A 22426-nucleotide genomic window follows, 5' to 3' on the forward strand; every position below is an offset into this window, starting at 1 on the left:
ATTCATTATAATGAACGTCATTCATTATAAATGCTGGTTTATTTAACATGAGACAGAAAGAATCAGTACCAATCACTATAATTAACAATCCTCATCCAAATTATTGGATGTTTGGTCACATGAATTATAGGCCCACTGTCAATAACAATGCGCTACGTGACGTTGTAATAAACAGGTATTATTCCACTGGTGAAATTCTATCGCCCCCACTTTGAACGCAAAAGTATATTTGGCTGCACAATTAATTGACGTTTTCAATAAAATTACAACGACAGAAATATTTAATTTGGTGAAAAATATATATTTATTTTTAAATATGAATACAAATAGAAATAGGTTACTATACAATAATTATGTACGATAGTCTATATACAGTTGCTCGTATTCAGTTAGGGGAGATTAAAGGTCTATATGGGCTGCTTCATAGATCAGATCCCTCAATGTCCACGTCAGATTCCTCGGAAAATCTGACTTCCTCTTCTTCACCCTCTTCCTCACGATTTTGGGAGTTCTTGCTACTCTGCGGGGCCGCCAGACCCAGCTTGGCAAGTTTCGCATGCTGCTGATCCAAACTCTGCTTCCGGAACTTGATGCGTCTGTTTTGAAACCAAACTTTAACCTGCAATGGAAACAAATGGTATAAACATCCGACGTATAAACGGGTTCATCTTTTCCAATTAAAGGTTGTTTAATTGGAATCAGAAACGTTCATGCAATTTAGAAATATTTATAGGTAAAGCCATTTCACACATCTATATTTATGTATCCATAGGGAACGTTAACGATAACTAAGAGATTCTAGGTGTTTGCCAAACATAATATCAAGATGTTTACCTGAGCCTCGGTAAGCTGCAGCGACGAAGCTAGAACGAATCTTTCCGATCCCACCATGTACTGCTGACGGGCGAACTCCTTCTCCAGACGGGAGAGCTGCTCGTTGGTAAAGCTGGTGCGCATCCTTTTCGACTTCCCTCCTCTGTGCTTAAGGGGCTGCAGGCTGTTCTTCGATGGAGTTTCTGAGGAGAGAATAGAAAATCATCCAGCTTATACAAATGATGATAGTAAGTGAACAATAATGGGGCAGTATTCCCAGTGAAGTAAAAAGAGACAAAATAATCAAGATAACATGTATACCTTGGGGGTAAAGACCTCCGCGAAAAGCTTGGTATTGGAATGGCGAGCAGTAAGCAGGATAGCCGGGCTGAGAGTGCACGATGTGTGGCGTGTAGACGTAGTGTGCCAGCGGTGAACACATCTGTCCTGAAAGCGCCAAAGGAGAAGCAGCAGACGGATGTCCTCCGCTGCGCAACGGGTTCGTCTGTTCATTTGCGGGTTGCACGGGCTTCCCAAGGATAGCGTCGATGGTGAAGGATTTCCCGCTGCTTGGCTTGATGGGCGCAGCGCACTGTCTGCTGGCGCAGTCTGGGTAGAGGGCGCCGTAGGGGCGCCAGCTGTAGCCATAACTTCCAAAGGAGCTGGTGGAGATTTCCATGTCTTCTACTGTAGAAGAACCAATGCGTCACAAAAGTCTTCAGAAAGAGGCGTATTATCTGAAGGATTTCAGGTGTTCCCCCACTGCAAGGAAACTGAGACTAGTTCTCTGCCAAGACCGGTGCCCCATTTTATACTCAGACTCAGTTCAGAGGTGTCAAACCACCCCCGCTGCGCCTTTGTCTTCCTAAGTAGCCGATGAGGAAAACGACCGGCCCAACAAGGGATCCAATTAATTGATTGACTAGTGACACGCTGGGCTTGTCAATGTTCTAATGGCCCTTTCCATGACAAGTTACTAGAGGAAGCTAAGACGCAGAAAGGCTATAGGGGCAGAGGGAGAGGTTTGTACCAATTCTTGAAAGGCTCTTAACTCCAAAAGCAATCATTACCGCTGAGGGAACCTTGATGTTGCGCAATTATGTAATATCGTGCCCTAAATCTCAAAGCAAGCCGGCAGATTCTATTCAAACAGCGGAACAAATAAACTCACTATGGAATGATACACTAAAAGCGAACTAATAATATGGGTCTATTTTAAGTAGACAAAAACTAGATATAAATTTCAAAAGTACAACAAATACACAAAACATTTAATATGAGGGATTTTTTTCACTTGTTAGGCTACTAACGGAATAACACATTTTTGTTGTATTTCATCATTATATTAGCCTAAAAGTGACAAAGACTATAGTAGGCTACTTTTTTAGACAGGGTCATATAAAACCTGTCCGTCCATCAATCGATTTTTACAACCGCTTATACAACACAGAGAAGTGCAGAATTAAACTCGAAATGTAATGTAGGTGTAACTATACACGCATATATGGATTCGTTTCACAGTTGTCAATACATCCATAAATTTTCTATACTCGCTTGTCCTATGTTTATTATTATTATTAAATTGAAATAATCCTTAAACTGCACGCTAAATTCCGTGGCGGTGTATTAGGACGCATGGGGGTATACTAAAGTCAACAGGCTCGTCAGCCGCTCCTCCTCTCACTGATGACTTTGAAAGTAGAGCCTTGTTGACAGTGTTTCTTTAACGTCTGCGGTGTTGGCAGAAAACGGAGAAAACGAAGACTCGTCCAGGCGTCAAATCCGACGGCCTGCTCTTGATGAGAGAGGGGCATTACTGATTTTATTAACTGCTAACAAGCGTATTGTTACACTGAGCTCAAGCGCAGGAACCAATTAATTGAAAAAGTTTTGTATTAACAAGTAACATGGAATGCTCTTTCGCTGCATATTTGAGTGGTGGGGAGTCTCATGACGTACATTATAGTCTGTATTGTACAGAACAATAGAAAATGAGACTTGAGTCTTGCAGTGCGTAAAGATCAATATTGCGATAAGTGGCCTAAACAATATGCGTTATGTTACGAGCCTAATATGCAATCACATAAATAGGCTAATGGCATCAACGAATATTTATCTGTAAACCGTGTTGAGTATATACAGAAGGCCTGTATAAATAGCCTGTAATCATAAGTGATTTTCCATGATTAGATCGTAATTAGTCTCGAAGCGGAAAAGATGAAACGGGCAGCGGTGTTTTTAAAGGACTCACTTTGCTTACTGACAGTGCGTGGGGGTGACGCGTCCTTGCTTTCAATCGAGATTATGGCCAGCTTTGCAAACTTTGCCAACCTCATTTCCATCATTTGCAAGTGGTGTTTGAAAAAGAGCCAGGCTAGGTCTTTAAATGACTGTTAAAACACGTTCAAACAGCCTCGGGAACAGCGATTCTCTTTTGACTCTCGAACTTTTCTAATTATGGGCCTTTCCTTGACACCAGAATGCTTAATGGACAGGACAAACACAGCGGTCTGAGTGTCCAAACAAAGACGGGACTTCTGAGTACGACCACCCGTATCTCACTCCCATTCACCCCTCCCGTCCTGAAGTTTGCTAGCGGATTTCTCACAACTGGAAAGAAGACGAAGGCAACTAGTTACCTACTGCAAGAGGTTAACACCGTAAAGAGACGTGCTGCTGTCTCCGCCCCTTGGTCTACACAGATTGTGAATAGCTGCTATATAGAAGTGTTAACATAATATTTTCTGTCTGGACATCAGAAAACTATACTTTGAAAATCATGTTAGTATTGAAATCAGTATTACTTAGATTCGTCTTCGGTCGATTGTCACGATTTCCGTTTATCATATATTGACACATTTCTGTTTGACTAAGTGAAACTTCAGCTGAGAGGTGATACTTTAGGAAAGATTCAAATAATTGTCACATAATTAAGGACAACAACAGTACTTTCTTTTACAGCTTGGGTCTTTAATGGGTTTGCATAAAAAAAATTCCTGCAGGGTGAGTTGGACGATCGGGAGCTGTAGTGAGAGAGCATGCAGGTGGAGGGAGAGGATAACGGCCACAATAGAGGCGAGTAGAATGGGCTTCATTCGGTGAGAGACGCTGCTCAGCAGTCTGCCTCAAATACACAAACTCATACGATGGTCCTGGTTATTGCTGCATGCACTAACACGGCATTAAATGCTCTAAATGCTCTTCCCTCTATCTCCTTAGCAATTTTAAGAATTTAACTGTTTTATCCTATCCACTTGTTTTAGTTCATTATATGTTTCATCCCGCAGGGTAATTATACAAAATTTAAAATAGGTTGTTACAAAATTAATTAACCTGGGTAAACACTACATGTTTGGTTAATCCTATGTGTACTAATAGTAATAAATTAAATCCAGTAAATAAGAAATGAATATTAAACTAATTTCTGTTGCTTGTATTTTGTCTGTAAATAAGGTGAAACACCTTCCTTATTTTGGGGAGCAGAACTCAGAGTTCATTAATGTGACAATATTTAAGACTTGCTGACAAATACCTCCTTTGGCCTAGCCTGGCGACCAGCACCGAAAGCATGTATATCATAAATATTTGGGTCATTTCATGGAGTCACATGATCCCCACAGATGAACAAGGAGGCATGGTGACCTTACCAGTCCATCGAGTATGTGGTTTCACTGTGGCCTCGTGTCCTGCTGGTGTGATGAGGCTCACACCGGTAAACCAGGGACCCAAAAACATATGTAGGAATGACATACAATCCTGAGCAGGATTTGTGGCTAGAAGACGATAATCTCTTAAAACTATTATGCTTAATATGTCAATAAAAATATTTAAAAGTAAGAGTTTGACCCTAGGTTTAGGTGTCTGACTAACCCCAGAGTACTGTAAATCAATAAATCAATGTTCTCAATTATCCATCCATCCATCCATCCATCCATCCATCCATCCATCAATCAAGCTCCCATAACAGCTTATGGAATACATGGTCATTATGACATCCTCACATGTTAATGATTGAAATTACTTTCCAAACTGAAACTCCCTGTGCATTTGTGGGTGGTGGTGGGGGGGGGGGGGGGGGGTTCCTCCAGGTTCTCAGGTCCCCTCCGCCACAATCCAAAGCCTGCTGAGGTCAGCTGCAGTAATGCAGCTTTCAGTAGGTGTAAGTATGTGTGTGAAGGTTGTGTGCGCCCTGAGATGGGTTGGCACCCCAACCTGAGTTATTTCCCGCCTTGCACTCGTAGCTGCTGGGATAGGCTCTGGATTCCCATAACCCTGCACAGGAAAAACAGGTGTGGGTGACCAGTACCTCTGCAATACCAGTGTGATTGATTGTCATGTTATGGCTGCATAATTGTGATCCATATGAAAGGACTGTCTTCACCTGATCCTCTGTTTTATCAGGTCTCTCAGACTTTTCTTTTCTTATTAATAGCAACATGCCACTAATGAGGGGCTCAGCTGATGGCTTTGAACACCACACCCTGTTTAGGCTTGTGGATTCTTTGGTCCCCATTACCTGGTTGCCATGGCAATCATCAGCGGGACAATGAGAACTGATAGGCCTTTCCAGTCACTTTGACTAAGAAATAGGGCATCTAAAAGCACATTTATTTAGTGTCTGGCCCAAATACACTCCTGAATGTTTTGTGCAAATGTATTTTATGGAAATGGGGGCATAACTGGGGGAGATTTTGAGAGGACGTGTGACCGTACCCATGCCTTGGTCTCCACTTGTTTGGGCATGTCTCTCCATAGTTAAGTATGTAGCTCAAGTGGTAAAATCATATCACTATCCATTACTTCTTTACTATGTGGTAATCTGTCCATCTACTTATACAAAATGTTTACTTAAGGTTACGTTCCTTTTATGAAAAGTCCAGTTCACCCATTGTTAATTCAGAATGAGACACTGGGTCTAACAGACTGCAGGTCACCAGAAACTCTAGAAGTATTAAGATGGTGACTGGCAAATCCCTTTGGATAGTAACACTGCATTCTGTGCATACTGCGTTTGCACCTGGGCATGCTTCAGTAGCTCATCATAGTTTCACTTATACCTCGTTGGCTCCTCGATAGCTGTATTGCTTGTAATGTGCCATTTGCCTCACTTGTATGTTGCTTTGGACAAAATCATCTGCAAAATAAAACTAATGTAAATGTACTGTAAATATATTGGTGCAGATCATGTGTGTGCCCTGTGAGGGACTTGACATCATGCCCAGGATCATCTGCTTCCCCATACCTCCTGGAATAGGCTCAGGTTTTCCCATGATAAGGAGTTATGGCTGATGGACCGGTGGATGGGCTGTAAAGTATGACATTATGTCTTATTATAATGAGTGTGAAAATAATTTATAGAACATGTTTTTTTTGTCTTTTACTGCAGAGGCTAAATTCACCTCACGGGGCATGTTGGCGATTGATGGAGATGTGGAACGGCCTTCATCATGCTCTTAAAGTGAGAAGTTATTTTTAAAAACTGATTGCGGTTTTCATTCATTTCCTAGTTTATCTTAAAAGGCATCCAGTAGCATAAGTGTTAAGAACATGAACTTCCAGTTTTAAAGGAGATGAATGGACCCAGTTTTTTGCCCTTGATAAATGTGATCAACCATTTTCTGTAAAATATTTGGCATCAATCAGTCAAGCACAATGTAACCCAGAAGTAGGGAAAAGTTTATATCTTGAATGGTGTGCTTTATCAGATGGTCATTAAACAATCAGTAAGACTCTTTAATGTATCATTACAGAGTTGGGGGGGGGGGGGTTGTGGTGGTATCTACCCTGGTGGGCTGTATATGGTGCTGTGAATGGCTACTGTTTGAGGTGTGTGAGATACAATGGGGCACTGGGGGGTGCTGGGGTCACAATGAAGCAGGGTCATTACCAAGTTAATGAGGGATTACTCTCCGCTTGGGAAGTGCTCACGCCTGCTCACTGCCAGTGGGCCTTGCGTATTGGGGCTGTCTGGCACAAGCCAATAGCCCCTTGCATTTAACAAGAGAGAAAAAAGAAGAGCACACAGTCCAGTATCGCAGAACTGAGCCAGAGTGCCGTGCAGTGGATGGGCCGCAATGGAAAAAGGCAAGAAAACGTCTGGAAGTATTAATAGATTTACTGGCTGGGCAAGTCAACAAAACACATGAAACAATATAGATTTCACTGGTGTAGCTGGTATTTAACATACACATCTCTCTGCCCCCATGAAACCGTTTACATGTACTGGTACAGCAGCTGGATTTGACTATTTGGGTGAAAGTCTAGTCCCTTAATTTCTACACTTTCTATTTCCCAAATATCTACATGTAGGGTCCCCAGCTCATGTTTTTATCGTACATCAGATTCTGAAATGGCCCTAGTGACCATGTTTATGGTGACATGCTGACACTCTTGCTGTCACTCTGCCTTTTTCCTGTTCTACGTTCAGCCCCTTTAAAAAGTCTTTCAGTTGCTGAATGCAGAGTGACCTGTGGAGGGTGTGGGTCTCCTCACTTGAGGAGGGGACTTGATGGCCCTGCGCTCCCCGTCGCGCAGGTGGCCGAGCCGCCAACCCCCACACCCCCTTTAATGGAGGTGACATGTACAGAGCTGACCTTTAACACGCCGGCCTGTATTTGCTGTTCCTGGCGGCACCTTTGGCTCATCAACGCATCAAGGGGGGGGGGGTGACAGGATAACGAGGTATGACCGCCTTTTTTTCTCCTAAGGATCCGATTTATCGCTTCTTTTCTTATCTAGTAAGATCAGTGTTAGGTCCAGTGTATATACATATATCTACATGCCACACACACAGACAATCCATGTCCTTGGAGCATAAACTTGGACTTGATCTTCCAACTACTTAGGACAGGATTATTTAAAGACATAACTACCAAAGATTAGTAATACCTAGAACATGCAGATAGATGTGGAACACCACTGAACATTCATGTCCACATATTGCCACAATATTCAAATATTTCAGAAGTATTAGATAAAACAGATATGCCCTTTTTACAATGAAAGCAATGCTGACTCAGAACTTATGCTCTTCGGGATTCTTTTTGATTTAGCAAAAGATTGGCGATATAGTCTATATCCACACATATTCTTAACAAATATAAACAAAGCTACTGACAAGATACTGGTCTTGTGTCATATGGGACATTTCATCATAAAACAGTCAGCAAACACAATTATGCCTGTTTGATTAGAGGTGAGTTTTGTTTCCAAGCTAACCACAATGTTCCCACGTTTGGTAGCCTGCACCTGATGTAATCCAACTTATTCTCTGTGAACATCAGCCTCTTTTTATGCTTTTACATGAATGAAGACTGTGTTGTGCTTTGTGATCTGTGTCAATTTAAACATTCAAATACTCTTTTTATGTAAGATGTCCCTAGCCCGTCAGGAGGTATAGCACGACCCTAGCCCATCGGCAAGTATAGCACGTCCCTAGCCCGTCAGGAGGTATAGCACGTCCCTAGCCCGTCAGGAGGTATAGCACGTCCCTAGCCCGTCAGGAGGTATAGCACGTCCCTAGCCCATCGGCAAGTATAGCACGTCCCTAGCCCGTCAGGAGGTATAGCACGTCCCTAGCCCGTCAGGAGGTATAGCACGTCCCTAGCCCGTCAGGAGGTATAGCACGCCCCCAGCTCATCGGAAAGGGGTATAGCACATTACTGTTCAGTCAATCAATTATAGCATATATGTTACAGAGCAGGGGTTTGTACATTCTGTCACTAAGCAGGGCTACGGACCTGTGGGGAGGAACTGTCTCTGTGCCCTGAATTTCTTGCTTTAACAGTCTTATATCTCACCCCTGAAGGTAGTGGCCGAAAGATCGGGTTTGCAGGATGTATCAGGTAGAGTTTTTCTATATTGGACATTAATTTAATTTTCATTATAAATGTGTGACCAGTGCAGTTTTTAACTGTAGAGATTTATATGTTTGCACTATGTTTACTTGGCTGTCTTGGTTTTGGACTTTGTTTGTATCTGTGCGCTTTACACTCCTTGCTACTGTATGCACATGGATTTCCCCCTTTATCAGTAAAGTTTATCTTATCTCTCTTAATAGTGCCAAATTCATAGTTAAAATAATTCAATTAAGGCATAGGAAGGACCATACTCTGTTAGGGTTGCAGATAATAAACAGTTCCTAAGAATACTCCCGGCAAAAAGTAGATCTGAAGACAATGGAATCACTGTAAAACAAGGCAAAAATAAGGTAGTTCAAATATTTCAGTGCGATACCATATAAACGATTATTTAAAAAAGCTAGATTATCACACCATGGTGTATTATGTTTGAGTAGCACAGACATTATAATAACAGTGTTCTGTACACTTTTATATATAGAGAGAATTGGCACCTCTTCTTCCAAGCCACCATGTACTTGTTTAATATGTGAATGATATACAATTACATTCGAATCGGCTATAACATCCCTAAAGTATTAGTGTTTTTCCATGTTTGAAATTGACCTTGCATGCTGCTATAAATTTATATGCAAACATTTTCAATGTCTGATTAGGTGTCATGAAGTGGGCTGGGGATCCCTGTGAATTGTACCCTTAGTAAATGACTTCAGAGCAAATTAGTTAAACAACCTCCAAAGGGGATAATCTAGAAGGTCCAGCATGGCGTTGTACCAGAGAAAGTGGACAATATGGCACAGTGAGCCCCAGGAGCACAAGGGGGTGGCCAGTAAAGAATCAAAGGTGGTCTCCACGGCAACAGCCCAAACAAAGCCAAGAAATTCTAAAGGTACAACGCCAGACACAGTAAGGGAGGGGGATCCTACCCCCAGCTTACATCTGCGCCAGTCTTTTAGTGCCCATTAAACAGACCTGTCTTGGTATGCAGAGACAGACAAGGATTTGTGCGCTATGCTCCGTTGTCCTTTGGCGTTTACCACTGTCTCTGGGCTGTAGCGACACCTACTGGTAACAAATACGAGATCTTGAAATCCCGCGAACTTAGTGCCTTTAATATCTATCAATCAAAATAGTGTAATTATTAAATACAAAATAATATTTGTAACAATGTTTAAAAGGCATTTCGCAGCTCTATGTGGAGTGGCAATAAAGATTTTTCTTATAGGACTATATAAAATCTAAAGGCAGTTGTTAACCCCACCATCTCTACGAACTAAATCAGTTTGATCTTTAAAGGTTATTAATCTAGATCAGTGGTTCCCAACCTTTTTTAACTCACGGCCCACACAGCCAAACACATATGTTTCCGCGGCCCACTGCAAAAGAATTTAAACGATCCCGCTTTTTGTGTCGGGTTAACTAAGTACTCGGAAGCAAGGCTGTTAATTGTCTTTATTGAATAAACTGGTAATTTATTTAATTATATATCAAATTATGATTTATTTGATTTTGACTAGACATTTTTTATTATATTAACAATATTACAATTTCTATTAATAATAATTGGCGGCCCCCCTGCAATACCGTCGCGGCCCACTAGGGGGCCGCGGCCCACAGGTTGAAAACCACTGATCTAGATCATCCAAATATACTCTTTAATGGTTTAGATGGGCATATTATATGACGGTAATGGTGCTGTGGGGAGGGGGGGGTGTTTGGACAGTTCCAAGGGCCCGTAAGTGACAGAAGCCCTACAAATTCTGGAACATAATGGCATTTTTTATTTTTTGGGGGGGGACCTGTAGCGACACCCTTGATGCAGTGGGTTGCTTTAACATCACAACTTTAGTGCTGGGAGGTCCAAAGGTCACCCCTGCTCTCAGTGTATTCTGTGCTCCCCCTGTTTTCTCTGAATTTTCTCCTACAGTCCGAAAACATTGGACCAGGCAAACCATACGCTCTGTACATGTTTTATGTGACATGTGCAATGCAATGATCTAGCAGGCCGTGCTTCTGGGGAAATTTCCAGGAGCCCTGTACCACTCTGCTTGGGTGGCAGCTGGAGGGTGTCTGCATCTATTGCTGTATTTCCATCTATTCCATTGTCTTTATTACTAATGTAGTAAATTGCCATCCTGGGGGGCAAAACAGCTGATAAACTAAGAATAATGCATTCAGATTATGTTTTTGCAAATCACAAAAGTGTAATTCTTATAGACTGATTAACATCAAGGCAAGGCAGCAATGGAAGAGTAGCAGGGAAAGAATGAATCCAACGACAATTAAGTTTTTACTGAGCAGTGTCTAACTAGTTTGGCAGTCAAAATGTAATGAAACGTAAACCTGGTTTCTATAAACCATATAAACGTTTTTTTGTCCAGTTAGGGACATTGCACTGTTTTTCTATTAACTCTTTTTTCTCTTTCTTTCTGTCTATATCAGTATTAGACCATGCTTTAGCAACTGGGTCAGCATTAAAGACCACTTTGAGTAACGAAATCTATCACAATCAGGGATCTCAAAACCTAACTATGTGAGGTTTCACTGCACGTTATATGTAGTTCGCTATTCTCAACCCAAAAGAGTAATTACTATACTCAAATGACTTTAATTAAGTTTACTTCAGTCTCTTCACACAAGATCATTGATGAAATTATGTGTAATATACTAATAGGACATTTAGCTTTTTTGAAATAATGTCAAGTCCATCCATTGATTAAAACATATTAGAACTACAACAAAACACCCAAAGTACACTATGCATCGATGAAGCTTCACCGCGCACGCGTACAATTTCCTTTTTTTCCGTCAAATACCAACGTCATTGGGTCAAAGGGTGAGCTCAGCAATAATGGCTGCCCCCATAAATGACATGTTTTCTTTCTGCGTTGAGCCTAGCAGAGTTTGCAGTTATGTGGAGGTTCGGCCAGTGGACAAAATTAAGGTGAGGGACAAGTAAGCACATATGTCTGAGGAGATCTGAAGGGTAAAATAATTCAGTAAAGTAACATTTGGTGCGGATGGTGAGCTGTCTGTGCGAGCATGCTGTCATTGTGCGGCACTGTGACATGATCTGCGTGGATTTGCTAAGCTGTGGACTCATTCGGTGACTTCTCGACTAAGCAAACTTGAGCTCCAAAGTGTGATAAATACCGCAGCTACAATAATATAAAAGAAGGCATGTTGTTGATGGATTGATTCTATATTTTCCAAGGAATGAGTACTTATTTAGCGCAGGTAAATTCATATTGTAGGCGGTAGCTATCCAAATACACAATCACCCAAAAGCTGTACGAAGATTATTCAAAAACAGGTTATTAAAGTGTTTGGATAATGTGGATCATTCAAATGTACAGCAAGCTAAAGAACAGAATTACAACAGGAGTTTTCAGAATGATTTAAAATATAAATTTAAACTGTTCATGTGACATGTCGCAGCTCTAATCGTTCAGAAGAGCCATTTGAAGTGTTTCTACAGATCAGCAAGTCATGGATTTGGCATTATTGCATTAGATTAAAAAGGCAGCGCTACTATCCCTATAAAAATGACCATTCGAAAGTAACGTGTAACTGATCAGTAAATGACCCTCCTGAAAGCGAATCAGAAATTTATACATATTGGAATTTGCTCTGGAAAAATAGGAAATGAGTTCAGGACTTAATCTCATTTGGCTAATTGATGTTTTTTGGGTTTCTTAAGTAAGCCAGAAGTGTTTTGTTTAGATGCGTTATTAATAAGGACACATGAATATGAGCAGGATAGTGGCTCATTGTGTGGATTGTTGCGTCACAATTCCTCTCACACTTTCCAGAAACACACTTAGGTGAATTGGTGACTAAAAAATGTTCTGTAGTTTATGGATGCTTACCATAAGCTGGTATCCCATCCAGAGTGTACCTACCTAACTCTGTGTTGCCTGGGATGGTTCCAGACCACCGTTGTGACATTATCCAGGATCAGCAGTTGGATGATGGATAGATGGCATTTGAATGTGATACTCCAGAAGGACTGAAATATTTAATTGTTGTCATCCAGGGAAAAGGTCTGTTTGCCAAAAAGAGCATCCGGAAAGGAGAAACCATCTTTGTAGAGCGCCCCCTGGTGTGCGCACAATTTCTCTGGAATGCCCAGTACAATTACCGAGGTGAGTGGATTTAATTCTGTGGCTATTGCAAATTTCTTTCAGTGGGTTGGAAATATTCTTTCCTGCTCTCTGTGTTCATTTTCACTGGCTTGTCTTTGGTAGCCTGTGAGTTCTGCCTGCGGTCTCTGGAAACTGCCGAGGAGAATGCCAGGCGTCTGAGTGGCATCCCCAGCCTCCTGCTGCCCCACCCAGAGCAGTGCCTGGTGCAGCCTGAGCGGCACCTGCCGTGTCCTCAGTGCCAGGTGCGTTCTGGGCCTCCACACTCCAGGCAACGCTCTGTTGGGGGCCTTTACTATGCACTGTCAGGGCCTGCATGCGCTCCTGCCCAGCGCGCTTCCCTGCTGTCGGGGGCCTGCATGCGCTCCTGTCCAGCGCGCTTCCAGCGACACGCTATCGGGGGCCTGCATGCGCTCCTGCCCAGCGCGCTTCCAGCGACACGCTATCGGGGGCCTGCATGCGCTCCTGCCCAGCGCGCTTCCAGTGACACGCTATCGGGGGCCTGCATGCGCTCCTGCCCAGCGCGCTTCCCTGCTATAGGTGGCCTGCATGCATTCCTGGTGATGCGCTTTCAGGTCCCTTCACACAGCTGCATTTTTCACTGCACTTTACAGTGTTTCATTATTACTTATTTTTGTACCTCAAGGTGTTTGAAAGTGGATATTTTATTGCATTTTCAGTGTCTTTTATTTCTCTTTTTTTACTGCTGACTCAGAGTACTGTGTGTGTACTAATGGCAGTCTGTAATCTCTTGATAATGTGTATTTTTGCATGAAATTTTTAAAATGGCGCTTGTGGTGGTATGAGTGTCATATGTTTTAATTATTCAGCAGCAGTTAGAGCAGGAATGTGGAAACCTTACATACAGTAAAGGCTAAATGCCCCAGTTCAAGCTGTGCTCCATGTCCTTGTTTAATGTGCCCCCCCCCCCCCCCCCAAGGTGATGTACTGTAGCGGCGAGTGTCGGCAGGCAGCTCTGGAGCAGTATCACCAGGTTCTATGCACAGGCCCGTCCAGAGAAGACCCAGAGCACCCTCTGAACAAGCTACAGGAGGCATGGAGGTGGGCTCTGACCACTGAGCATTACCGACGGTCCCCGAGTTACGATGGTCCGACTTACGATTTTTCGATCTTACGATGTCAATTCCAATACGCTAAAAATGATTTACGGGCAGGGGGAGTCAAGCATAGCAGCGTATGAGGTACGATAGTTTGGGATGCTGCGATGTACGTATCGCCTGCTTTGTGCGGTGCCTCACTTTCGCCAGACTCACTGAATTAAGTTGTACCAGCATTAGAGCGCGTATTTTTTTTCCTGTGTATTACGCGTATTGTACTGTATTAAAATGGATTTTCGCCTTACGATTTTTTTCACCTTACGATAGGCTTGTCGGAATGTAACCCCATCGTAACCCGAGGAGAGGCTGTATTATAGTAACTTCCTCACAGGCTTTGTTTTCTCTCCTGGAAATACTGCACGTGATTCATTCCGTTTTTCTAAAGCTTTATATTGTATGTATTAATTGGTTTTGAATTATTGCTTCTTGGGGGTCATTCTGTGACTCCTTTGTGTAAGAGGTCTGTATCAGATGTTCAGAGGTAAATATGAAGGGCTTCTAGGTTGATTATTGTTGGTCTGTATCTCTCTCTTTTAATAGTATATATTTTTCTATGCTTGGTGGGCTTGTGGCAGATGTTCGTACCTTTTAGACATTTAGTGTATCATTTAACCAGAGTAGCTTAACATGGGTGCCCCGCATGCGTCTGACTGTGCCCCTCTCTGTCCTGTAGGGGCATCCATTACCCCCCAGAGACCTGCAGCATCATGCTGATGGCCAGAATGGTGGCCTCTGTAAAGCAGGTGCGGTATCACGTCGTCAGTCCGTCTTTCTTTTTGACACGTTCCCTTGTTCCCTTTCATGCTTTACTCTGACTCTGCTCCCTCCTCCACAGTTCTTCCTCTAAACATCTATCATAGGTGCCATAACGCATTTGGTAAAATGTTCATCTGGTTGCAGCTAGAATTTGTTCCGTCTTTCCTCCAGACTTGTTCTTCTTGCGTGGTCTTTTCTGTTATTGCTTACGGATGCCTCCCATCTCTGTTGCCCGCAGGCGCGAGATAAAGCCCATTGGCTCAATCTCTTCTCGCAGTTCTGCAGTCGCACTGCGAATGAAGAGGAGGAAATAGCCCACAAGCTGCTGGGGGAGAAGTTTCAGGTGAGCGCCCCCTGCTGCTTGAGAGCGGAGTTGCAAGTCCCCATATTTCAATTTACTGCCCAGTTACTGGGGCAGCTTGGCTACTGGTAACAAAGTAATGATCAGATATGTTTGCCTTAACATTGTTATTAAAATATAGCGGCTGTGGTTTCTGTCATCTGTCTCGGTGTGAGAACTGCTGGTACATTGTTGCTGTGGTCCTGCTTGGTCCTGTTCATCCCAGAAATATTTAGCGATGATCTCTGTGGTCCACCAGGGGCAGTTAGGGCTACTGCGGAACCTCTTCGCTACAGCCTTGTATGACGACAACCTGAGCCGGGTGAGTGTCTGCATCTGTCCATCAGCCACGTTCTTCCAGAAGTGAGGTGTTGATTGATTACACCAGGAAGCTCCTTGTTTGCTTGGATACATTAGTAATTTGACAGAAGGAATGTCTAAAATGAACTTCTGGATGTGTAGCGGTTTATAAACTCTAGATGCAATTTCAAACCTTTTGTTGTTTTAACTTGCTCTCTCACATTCAGTATAGAGACCCATTTTTTTCAGGAAACCATTTTTATTCCTTTTTTTTCTCACAGTGGTTTACTCCTGAGGGCTTCCGGTCCCTCTTTTCCCTTGTGGGGACCAACGGACAAGGCATCGGCACCAGGTTCGAGCCAGCAGGCCTGCCATCCATTTTCACCTTACCGCTGTCCCCTGTAAATCTGTGCCGTGTGTTGCAGCCCTGCCCTGTACCTTCTCACCTGAGTCTCCATCTGTTCCAGCTCCCTCAGTCAGTGGGTCCATGGCTGTGATGCACAGGACCTACCTGCCCAGCAGAGGGAGCAGTTGGACGCCTTCATTGACCAGTTGTACAAGGACATTGAGAAAGGTCGCTGTGTACAATACCACATTTTGCATGTCTAAGCGCAGATGCAAACATGGTCTTTTATTCACACATACATGACCAAATAATGACGCATCCAAAGTCGCTGTGGAAGGCATGTAAACACATTAGACCAGTGTTTATAAGCCTGTTTCTCAGGGACCCCCTTAGACAGTCCATGTTTTTGCTCCTGTTCAACCCTTTCTGTGAGCTGGAAGGGAGCAAAAACGTGGACTGTCTGGGAGGGAGCAAAAACGTGGACTGTCTGGGAGGGAGCAAAAACGTGGACTGTCTGGGAGGGAGCAAAAACGTGGACTGTCCCAGGCTCCCTGAGGACCGGGTTGAGAAACACTGCATTTATGGAAGCCAGACGCCCGGTTTGGGCTTACAGTGTGATGTCCATAATGATGCTGAAAGATGGAGCCTGATGGTATAAGCCAGTGCTCCAGATTGTCCTGCTTCTCCATGTAGTATCAGAGGCGCAGTGTTTCATGGTCCTGGCAGATTATCGGTGGAGATGATGACCATCTTTACCTTCACAGAAACTGGGGACTTCCTGAACTGCGAGGGATCTGGTCTCTATCTGCTCCAGAGCTCCTGTGAGTATCATGACATGCATTTTCTGCCCCATTTCTGCTGTGTTAGGATGTCAAAGATGCTCAAAGGGGATGTTTGACTGCACCAGTCTGAAAACTTGTGAGGCTGGAGCATCAGTCTATCCATTTTAATTAAACAAATGGCCTTTGTGTTAGTGTTTGATTATGAAAAATTTGGCATGTCAATCACACATCCTCCAGAGCTCAGAAAGAGCTCCCCCTTTTAACACCCTTGAGATATAGCATCTTTTCTGCATTGTGGATAGCAAAAAAACTGATGATCCAGAGCATTTTCTTGTAAGCTATTATTTTCTTACCAGTACAACTGCGTGGCCCCATTACAGCTTGTTGGGAAACTCCAAATACTTTTTCATGGGAGGTGTGGCGTTCATCTGACAAAACAAAGGAGCCAATCTCTGAAAAGTCCCCCAAAATTTAATGATTTTATGATCATGAATTAATTTGTTCATTTTAGAATGGAATGACCTTATTGTGGTATTGCTGTGTTCAGTTTCAGTATGATCAGTAAACTTAAGTGTCAACCTTTGACATGTCAACTACATTCATTCGTTCAATCATTCATTCATTTTATTCAAATCCAGTTGTCTAGCTACCTCTAGGGCAGGGGTGGGCAATCTTATCTGCAAAGGGCCGGTTTCTGGGATAACCTGTAGGTCAGCTGTTTAAACCCAGGTGTGAGGACTCTTCAGCCAATCAGTCCTCTAATTAGTGACCTAATTAAGGAGTTGCAGTGAAAACCTGCATACACACTGGCCCTTTGCAGATAAGATTGCCCACCCCTGCTCTAGGGTATAATCTTCAAGTCCCTGAGGAGAGAATGTGAGCTTTAACGCAGCAGTGTTGATTACTGGGGCACTGCATTATTCTGAATGTCTGGGTTGCACAAATTGCATCATCTTCATTTGGAAGTTCTGTTCCCTGTTGTCTAGGTAACCACAGTTGCCTGCCCAACGCTGAGGCCTCTTTTCCTGAGAACAACTTCTTTCTTCACCTCACAGCTCTGTGTGACATCAGACCTGGTGAGGTGAGGACTGGGGACTCATGGGATTATGAAATGCCAGGGGATCATCTACTGCAGGCCTTAGAGCTGATGTAATTAAGGATTGAGTGACTCAGTGGCTGTGTAGCTGAGACTTCAGTGAGTGGCTTTGTGTCTGGACATCCACTTTGACTTCTCAAGATGCACATCTGTTTCCTTGCCCTCAAATCATATAGGAAAAAATGAATTTATAACCAAAAAACTGGTGTAGAAGAAGAACGCCAGTTCTGGTTGGTAGTAGTTGTAATTGACAAAGTTTTTAAGCTGTAGTGTTTTATAAGTCTTATTGCTGATGAATTGGTGCATTGAAGGTTGACCTGGCACAGGATGGGATGTTCATGGGATGTTCATGGATCCTTCCATATGTCTCCTCATTCCAGGAGATCTGCATTAGCTACCTGGACTGCTGTCAGCGAGAAAGGAGCCGGCACAGCCGTCTGAAGATCCTGAGGTGAGGCTCGTGGCTGCCGGCGTCACCCCATATCCGCGAGGTTTACAGCCGGTTTCTTTAGCGCCCATTCAGCCAGATTTCCTGTCGCCATGGTCCCCATATTTTGTGTGGGACCTCCATATGGCCTTTATGGTCCAAATCAAAAGTGTACAGCCATAGCTACATGTCTGAGGAGGAAAATGCCTCATTCTGCTGGTGTCAAGCTAGGGGCCAGGGTACCATTATCTATTCTTCCAAACAGTGCTGGAGATTAAAATGCCTCCTGAAATCTCAGAATGTTCGTAACTACCGTGATCAAGGGGCAAGAATTGCTCCCAAAATTTCGAGAAAAATAAACTAACAAATATTTTTTTACCAGTTTAGGCCAATATGCTAATCATACATTCTTTTTTATTTATTAATTTGATTAATTTGATTTTCTTCTTTAAGACACTCATACAAACAGAGCTGCTGTTCACACTACATACGTACATAATCTTATGTAACATATAACTGTAACTACATACTAATATGTAACATTGTTCCGATAGCAGGCAGAGGCCAGTTGTATTTTTTAATAAAGGCGTTCATCCAAAACCAAGCGGACCCCTGCTGGGGGCATGGCTATGGATCACCTGCCTACCCATGGCTTTCCCACCCGCCATCAACAACTTTCACAGTTGCCTACGGCTGGGCAGTATATCGAATTATCACGGTATATCACGACATTTAGATAATGAGATATAGGATGATAGCGTTTATATCGATATACCTTTTATTATATTATATTAAAGTGAGAGCTTTGGTCATGACGTTGCACAAACTCAGAACATTCACAACTAAAATCAGACTGTTCAGTGTCTCACGGGGTAGCTGATGTAGGTGAAGAATAATTGGTACTTGATTCATTTCCTTTTAAAACATTGCAGAAGGGCTCACATGTTAAAAAACTATCATAGTTTTTATTTTGCTGAAGGGAGCTGTTTGCATTTACATTTGTTTTATTTTTAATAAACAATTTCTAAAGAGGATGTTTTAAAAAACTAGTTCATTTGAAAGATGGTGAATTTTTAACTTTCTCAATAAACTAATTCATTATGCATTTATACAAAGGCTATTAAGCGCTAAATAAAAGCCTAAATAGTTAGAACTGTCTCTTGCTTTCTCTCACACATATAGATGGTATTCTGTACACATACGGATGATTGCACACGTCTCTTTGGAACAGCTATAGTATTCTTAATATTTGCTCATGTTGTCACAAGGGGGTGATCACTGTATGCATTTTAGTTTGGGCTTATCTCACATTAAAAACTTTATGCATTAATTACTGCTTTTAAAAGGTGCTCCCAAATTTTGTGGATGCCCCCAATTTTTGACTTTGGTGGCAAAAGTTGCCCCTCGAATATATATATATTTTATCTCCTGCGCTGCTTCCAAATACCTTGTAAGAACAGGATTTCCCTGATTTCCCAAGAACGTTGTGACGCTGCTTTAGTATAACTGCAGCCTTTTGCTTATGCTTCAGCGAAATGTGAATATGTTGCCGCAGACTTCAAAGTTTGAGTGACTTCCTGAGGTCCAGGAATTTATTATTATTATTATTATTTTTTTAATTTTTTAAATATTGATTCAAATTTTGATTTGACAGGAAGAGGAAGTTGGCATGGTCAGTGTGATGTCGTCATAAAACTGTAACTGTCCTCTTTAAGAAACAACAGAACATAAGAGTGACATGTATAGTATGACATGCAGAATTGCTGGATGTCTGGTTATTTGGCCAGATGTTGGACAGATGTTTCACCTCCTCTCCTTGCTTTCTTGTCAGGGAGAATTATCTGTTCACATGCTCCTGTCCGAAATGTGTGGCCCAGATGGATGAGCCTGACGTGACCTCTGAGGAAGAGGAGGAAGATGAAGCAGAGGGTGATGTGGAGGGTGATGATCTGGAAGATGAGATGACAGATGTATGACGGGAGGGTCTGCCCCCCCCACCCACCCAGTCTTAGCAGGTCCTTCTTCATGTCCTCCTTCATGGTGCTTTGTAAGGGTCTACATGGTGAAGTTACCCTCCTCCCCCAGTTATAGACCTGTGACCCCTATATTAGACACGATACCCCTCATTCTAGGTCAGATCTGCCCCACTACACCACTCCATCTTCCTTGCTCGAGCAGCAAGTCCATCTCTTCTGGGGTTCAATTTTACAGCACATTTGGAACCTTCCCCTCATTGTCTCTGACCACCAGGGTCAAATCCTTTCCTCAGCTGTCTTTCTCTCCCCTCTTCCGTTCACGTATTCTGTCACACAACATATCCAGTGAAGAAGAGCTCCAAGGATTCAGTCCATCTCCAAGGCTTTGCTCTGTGGGCTGCACAGTGGTACAGTAGCAGTAATGCAACGATTTGGTGACATGACCATCTTCTGATCTGGGCTTCTACTAAGCTCTACAAGCTTCTACTCAAAAGCATGACCTGCTTTGGCACAAATACAGTCTCAAATTATCCTCAAGATATAACGGAGGAGGCTGACAATGTCTTAAAATGATCTGGTCAGAAACCAGCTGGATGCATCCAGACCTGCGTCGCAACAGAGCAAAACTAGGCTCTTGATAGAACAAACTATGACACCTCTGTATGTTACATTCAACCTTACAGCAATCCTGTAAAGCTACAAGAACCTGATTTACGGTTTTTATTCCTCTTTGATGTTGTATATGGCATGCCAATTGGTGGCATTAAAATACAGGAATCATTGTTTTAGTTCTGAAGGCAGATATGACCTCTGGTCTCTCTGAGGGCTGCTAATACTTCCAACCACAAGATGGCAGTGTGGCTGAAGAAGGCTTATATCAGGTGCCATCAGTCTATGTTGTGGAGACTGGGGTTTTCAGGTTCTGGCCTGTGCAATAATTTAAGGAACACCAGTATATATTGTTGGTAACAATCTGTGGCTGACATTTTTATCTCTGCAGCTATCAGTGTAACTCAAACCTTTCATAAAGATTTATGCTCAACTCCGTCTGATGTATTGTTTGTGGGATAAAGAATCAGACTGTTGAAAAAATAACCTAAGCCAGAGAGTTGCTAAATTTGGGGAAACATTTCAGGATGCTTGAGTGTGTAGCCATGCAGCCTGACGTCTACACAGGATAGGGGTAATTATGTTTGTGTATACATTTACATATATATATAAAATATATATATATTACATATATATATATATTATACACACAAACACAATATCACCTTCCATAAAGTACTTCTATTATTGTAGTTAAATCTCTCTTCCCTTCAATTAGGCTCAAGCATCAGCTCTCACAGTAAGTCTCAGATTATGGAAGAACTCAACAGCAGGATCATCAGAATGTGTTACCAGTTTGTCAGGAGAGCCCCAGTCTTCATCAGCTTGGCACTTTGCCAAACTAGCTGATTGCTGGAAAGTTATATCTGAGAGTTTGTGGTGAGGGACATTAGGTTTAGAATAATTCAATATATTAGACAGATGGTTCATATAAACTCAGAACTATTAGGTATTTATAATTAAATGCAAATTGATGTTACATATATTAAAGGCTTTTTAAAATTAAATATTAACAAGCCATTTGCAGCATAATCTCTATTCAACATAACATTGTGGGAGTTTGAAACTTACAAGTCAGCAGAATTTAGATATACTTGTTGTCAATTTGTCACTTTTGCCAACTGAGGATAAAGCTGTAAGCCTCCAGAGAAATGTATTGCTGAGAAATCCTGCATTTGTGGTGCAATGAGGTTTAACCTGCTGTGACAGAGTCATGTGCAGCTCCATTCAATCAGAGAACCAAAGTCAGGAAGCAAACCTTAACATGCTGTATTCTTTTGGGACAGCAGGGGGCAGCAGATAGTGCAGAGGGTAAGTACAGGCCCATGAACACAGTCATGTGCCTGAAGGTCAGGCATCTCCACTATGGTTTGCTTTCTTGTGTTCCAGGAAGGTGGATAGCCCAGTGCCACTGTCTCATCCATAGACCTGTAAATAGATATGGAAATGATCTCACCCAGTTTAAGTCTAGCTTACTCATTTGTGTTTTGCTGGAGTCTAAGAAACTTAATTAAAAGTTGTCACTTATACCAAGGAATAGGTTAGAGGCAAAAGGGACTCGTTTGGTCATTCAAAATTGCGCCAGATTTAATCTTTTAGCAAATGTATACATTATTACTTTGAGGCATAAGAGGTAGGAAAGTAAATAGTGATATTTATTATGCTTTTTTCTTATCGCACCAGTATGCGGGACGTGAAGAGCTCAGGCAAGGGCTCTACAGGTTATGTGGCCAGCTGTACCTGCTCGCCAGCAAAGGTCAACTTTAATGTATGACATGTCGCTTTATTTAATATATATATCAAACTGAAAGTCTGTTGATCCTTAAAATATGATTAACAAATCTTTCGTAAGGATGTTCAGC

At 42.4% G+C, this 22426-nt stretch overlaps 2 protein-coding genes across 2 annotated transcripts; one reads left to right on the forward strand and one right to left on the reverse strand.

Moving 5' to 3' along the window:
• Positions 1-384: 384 nt before the first annotated feature.
• noto (notochord homeobox) lies at positions 385-9697 on the reverse strand. Its single transcript, XM_023799930.1, has 4 exons — positions 9645-9697; positions 1135-1500; positions 835-1016; positions 385-619 (listed from the first exon to the last, which is right to left on the reverse strand). The coding sequence occupies exons 2-4, from the start codon at positions 1490-1492 to the stop codon at positions 422-424; spliced, it is 738 nt and encodes a 245-aa protein (XP_023655698.1). The 5' UTR covers positions 1493-1500; positions 9645-9697; the 3' UTR covers positions 385-421.
• Positions 9698-11501: 1804 nt separating this feature from the next.
• smyd5 (SMYD family member 5) lies at positions 11502-20997 on the forward strand. The gene is made up of 13 exons (XM_023799949.1): positions 11502-11616; positions 12709-12817; positions 12920-13059; positions 13755-13876; positions 14606-14675; positions 14927-15031; positions 15288-15350; positions 15610-15680; positions 15796-15902; positions 16439-16495; positions 17443-17537; positions 17933-18003; positions 19811-20997. The coding sequence occupies exons 1-13, from the start codon at positions 11524-11526 to the stop codon at positions 19953-19955; spliced, it is 1248 nt and encodes a 415-aa protein (XP_023655717.1). The 5' UTR covers positions 11502-11523; the 3' UTR covers positions 19956-20997.
• Positions 20998-22426: the final 1429 nt, after the last annotated feature.

The sequence above is a fragment of the Paramormyrops kingsleyae genome, chromosome 12, assembly GCF_048594095.1.
Source record: "Paramormyrops kingsleyae isolate MSU_618 chromosome 12, PKINGS_0.4, whole genome shotgun sequence".
Classification (NCBI taxonomy): Eukaryota; Metazoa; Chordata; class Actinopteri; order Osteoglossiformes; family Mormyridae; genus Paramormyrops; species Paramormyrops kingsleyae.

Bases quoted from the DNA above. Each gene is read 5' to 3' on its own strand.
- noto (XM_023799930.1), bottom strand. From the start codon at position 1,492: ATGGAAATCTCCACCAGCTCCTTTGGAAGTTATGGCTACAGCTGGCGC. The intron at 1,017-1,134 runs GTATACATGTTA...TTCTCTCCTCAG, and splicing joins CGGAGGTCTTTACCCCCAAG to AAACTCCATCGAAGAACAGC. The intron at 620-834 runs GTAAACATCTTG...TTTCCATTGCAG, and splicing joins TGCAGCTTACCGAGGCTCAG to GTTAAAGTTTGGTTTCAAAA.
- smyd5 (XM_023799949.1), top strand. From the start codon at position 11,524: ATGGCTGCCCCCATAAATGACATGTTTTCTTTCTGCGTTGAGCCTAGC. The intron at 12,818-12,919 runs GTGAGTGGATTT...TGTCTTTGGTAG, and splicing joins TGCCCAGTACAATTACCGAG to CCTGTGAGTTCTGCCTGCGG. The intron at 16,496-17,442 runs GTGAGTATCATG...CCTGTTGTCTAG, and splicing joins CTATCTGCTCCAGAGCTCCT to GTAACCACAGTTGCCTGCCC.